General features: G+C 39.4%; 1 protein-coding gene across 1 annotated transcript; it reads right to left on the bottom strand.

Annotated features, from left to right (window-relative positions):
* Positions 1-454: 454 nt before the first annotated feature.
* LOC108101010 lies at positions 455-1,170 on the bottom strand. Its single transcript, XM_017205175.1, has 2 exons — positions 1,023-1,170; positions 455-489 (listed from the first exon to the last, which is right to left on the bottom strand). Exons 1-2 carry the CDS (start codon positions 1,168-1,170, stop codon positions 455-457), a joined length of 183 nt encoding a protein of 60 aa, XP_017060664.1.
* Between the last annotated feature and the right edge of the window lie 3,115 nt (positions 1,171-4,285).

The raw sequence follows: 4,285 nt of genomic DNA, 5'->3' as shown, positions 1-4,285 counted from the left end.
ATTTGTGTGTGATCCGATCCGATCCGCACAACTAGTTTCCGATGCCTGAGAAAGCTCGGGGTTCTGTCGGCCACAAAAACGAAATAGTTTCTGTTTCAATATTTGTTTGAACATTTCAGAAATGCCACTTAAATGCCAGACTTCAGCACCGGCTTCCGTTTATGGTAAGTTCTTGGCCTTATCATTGTCATAAGAGAGTTGTAAAGAATCCGGCGAATGTTAATGAGATGGGAATAAATCAACCTTTATGGCAATTTGGGGGGGGGCCCGAGGAAATAATCTCCTTTTGGTGGCGTTGCTGTCCAGCAAATTGAGAAACAAATTTACGACAATTCTGGAATTGGCAGCCGTGGGGAACGAGTTAAAACCCATTGCCAGGATTGTCATAATTTCGACAGGCCGACAATGGGAAAATGCAACCAACACCCGCAACTTTCGGGCGATGGTACCGTTTTCAGCCAGGCTGGGATGCCTGGATGCCCTGTCCGCCTGGCAATAGAAATTAAAGTTAACAAATTTCCGACAATGTTTGGACAGTTTTGCAAAAAGCCAGCCAACAACATCCAACAAAACACAGAACAAAACGGCAACAACAGCAAATGACGCCGAGTACCGTAATTGTGGCTCTTTCGGGTTCTTTTGTCCGCATTCAAAGTTGTCAGATAAATGGGGAAAAGTCAGGGGAAAACTAGTGCCTGAGAGGGGGGAGGTTAACTACACTCTAAATAATTCTTATATGGCCAAAAATCTTGAAGTGTTGTTTTATAAAATAAGCTAACGGCAAAAAAGTCAAAATAGACATAAGAGACTATAACAGATTCCATTATTTATCTATTAAACAAAAATATTTATAGAATGTTAAATTTTTGTTGACAGTAGTAAAGAAATTAAATTTGCTTTCCATTCTTTTAATTATTTTTAACATTTATAAACTGAAACGTTTAGACAGTATTGATTGTGAAACAAGCATCTAAATAACTTTACCCGTAACTTTAAACTCTATTAAACATATAAATAAATACTTCCCTGAAAAAGTTGCAAGTGTAGTCCTATTGCAGATCGCTTAGCTGACAATGCAACTCGTAGGTAGCCGGGCCAGCTTCCTTCCATCAGCCAACGCAGACGCCCCAAAGGCCTAAAAGTTGCCGCCAACTTCCAATTGCCGAACATTTCCACCCTTTCCCCGCCCACTCCTGATCGTTCTTTTTGCGAATTTCTTTGTGATTTGGCTTTTTCCAGGAGGAGTTTTTGGCTCCGAGCTGCGAATGTGTGTAAAGTTAAGTTGTCGTCGCTCGATTGTTGTTCGATGAATCGTGATTTTGTCAATTGGAGCTCAAATTTTTTTGTGCTCGCTGGTTTCCTTTGTGAATGTGAAAATGTGGCATGGTAACTTGGTAATGGGAATCGGAAAATGGGTGTGGGAAAGGCAATTAGAGCGATGGAAAGTGCCTTCGCTTGGTTCTAAATCGAATGGGAACCGATTATTTGAAATCCATTTAGCAGAGCTCCATTCACCTTTTTTTTGAGTTTCTTATACTTTCATAAATAAAAAAATAAAATTTGTTTTAGATTTCTTTCTTATATCACACCATTTTCTTGAAAACAGTTAAGGTTAATAAATTTTCTTGCATTTAATAATTTAAATAATAAGTTTAAAGGAAACTTAAACTTTCTGAAAAATGTTGAACATGGAATTACAAGCAACTTGTTATGGAATTTTCCATTGCATATTGCATTTGACCCAAAAACACTTTTTTAACCGTGTTTAAGACAAACAGAAAAGTGACTGTCGGAGCGCAGCATCAGAAATCAAATATTGATGAGTTATGGCTAAAGTGAAGAGACCGAGACACAAGTTAACACTTTTTGGAGGGACTCGGAAATTAAGCAGCGATCTCTCGCACTTGGCCAGAATGATCGCTGATCACACAAACAGAACGGTTTTCGGTTTGTTTGCCTTTGACAAACAGAAAGGCAAAAGGGAGAACAGAAACGTATTTCAAATAAATCAACACATGCCACAAATGTATAAAAGATGTGAAGGCAACTCGACGCAACTCGACTGCGGCTGCAGGCTTCATAATCATATTGATGTATTACAATAGTTTGTGGAAGTGCCAAGCCAACTCGACTCTTTCAGCTGTAAAAAGCGCTCGTAAAACTTACAAAAACATGGCTGAGAACGCGCCCAACAGTCACAAAGCCAAATGAGTTGGGGAATAAAGAAATGCAAGAAAAGAATGTCTCGGCCGACAGATAAATAATGGAAATGAATACTAATTAAATGGTGAGAACTCTGTTGTGTCTGCGATCTAGGCTCCTCCTAATTATTTGCACTCGGAGATCTCAGATAGCGTCGCTCGTTATTTTTTATCATCATCGGTGGCAGCATCATCCTTATCAGCATCTCAACAAGATGTTAATTATGATGGAGAAGAGTGTGCCGGCTCTAATTGTGAATGTCAATAGATTTGGTGTGGCTTTCAACTCTGTTTGACGGTTTCGTTTTTTAACATTTCCACTTTAATTGATTCCAATGAGACGATAATTACCGGAGAAAAGGCAATTAATGCAGACGGTTCACATGGTCAAAAGGGAAACAACGAAACCGATATTAATGAAATGATTTTTCATAATTAATGAAATTTAATGCAGACCCAGAAATCAACGTTCAGCTCTCAGCGCCGAACAGGAGTTCCCACATCATTAATAAAAAGTAAAACCAAAAAGAGAAGAGAAGCGGAGACACACACGATGTGGCCTGTACGAGAAGTTGGCGCTACGCTACCAAAAGCTGAAATTCAAACGAACTCGAGCAAAAGATACAAAGTTACAAATGTATCTACAAGTCGACAAATTATGCAGCGACAAGCAAGCGCAGCGGCCGGAGATTCCTTCTTATCTTCTGGCTTGTTCTTTTCAGGATTGCCTCGGTTTTTTTGGTGAAAATAAATTATAAACAGTTGAAAATTAAGTCGAACGTTTTGTCCGCTGTCCGTTTAGTGGAAATTTATTGGCCGGGACTCTTCAGCCGCTACCTGAACGGAGACTTTGATCTACGGCCGGATTAAGCTCCTCCAATCCCGCTCAGCGGCTTCACACTCTATTAGCTGCATTCGAGCCAGCCACTATCGATCGGTTGCATCTGTAAGCGTTTACTCAAATACTTTATCGATTTCATTTGCATAGTCCACAAAATAGATAAAGCTTATACACTCGGCTCGGCTTCTTCGGTTGCTCAGCGCAGCTCTTCTGCGGTGTCTGAAAATGTTCTCAGCTCATAAAATTCCACAGTGAATCATTATTGGCTTGGCCCCAACTTCCCTTCCCTTTCGGTTTGGTTTCCGAAGACTCAGCCCCAGCAGACTTGGAGCTCCGATCTGTGGGCCTGCATTTCATTTATTGTGTAATTCCCTACAATGTACTTTTGGTTGCCACGGATTTCTTGTCTCCGCTTTTGAATTTGATTCTTGATTTTATGTCAGTTTATTTATGATAAGATGACCTTTTTTCTCCTTTTTTTATCCGCTGGCTTCGTCTTTCCTCCTCCTCTTTTATTATTTATTTTTTTGGCAGTCCCGAGAAAAGGAGTTTCGTTTCTCTAGTTCTCACTCAGTCTCGCTGCATGAATGAATGGATGAATGAAGCTCATTAAATTATGGATCACTTATGCGAAGGGCTGGGAATCTGCCTGAAGAAGATATTGAAATATGAGTAGGATGCACTGAAAGATATCAAGGGGAAATGAAGTGCTGAGATTAGTGCCATTAAAATCAGATAAAGCTACTTAAATACTCCTGATAGAAGATACAAACATCTTAAGTTTTTTTTTAACATTGTTGAGTGGAACTCAGAATATTTGCTGATGACTTGTCTAGTTATATACCTACTATATATACTTTATGTATAACACTTGCACTTAAAAACTAAGCTTTTGCGCTTTCAAGGTCTTGTTTTTTTGAACTGTAGGCTTTTTGTATCCCGAATAAAACCCCTTCTCAAACAAGTACATAGCTACAATTTCCGATCATAAAACGGCCAAGACCATTCAAATCGTCGAGCAGCCTCGTCTTACTATTTTGTATTTCGAATCCGAGCGGAGATTTGTGCGCTGTTGTTTTGGCTTCTTTTTTACAGCAGATTTTCAAGATCAACAACGCAGCGTCACGAGAAGAGATGAAAAGCGAGATCTTTTATGGCGATTAGTGCAAGACAATGAATGCACGATGGATTCGAAAAACAACACAGAAACAGACAAAAATACAAAACTGAAAAAAAGGAACAT

Source organism: Drosophila ficusphila, unplaced genomic scaffold (assembly GCF_018152265.1).
Source record: "Drosophila ficusphila isolate 14025-0441.05 unplaced genomic scaffold, ASM1815226v1 contig_791, whole genome shotgun sequence".
Lineage (NCBI taxonomy): Eukaryota > Metazoa > Arthropoda > Insecta > Diptera > Drosophilidae > Drosophila > Drosophila ficusphila.
The sequence above is the reverse complement of the archived record's forward strand: the minus strand, read 5'-3'. Positions and strand labels throughout refer to the sequence as shown.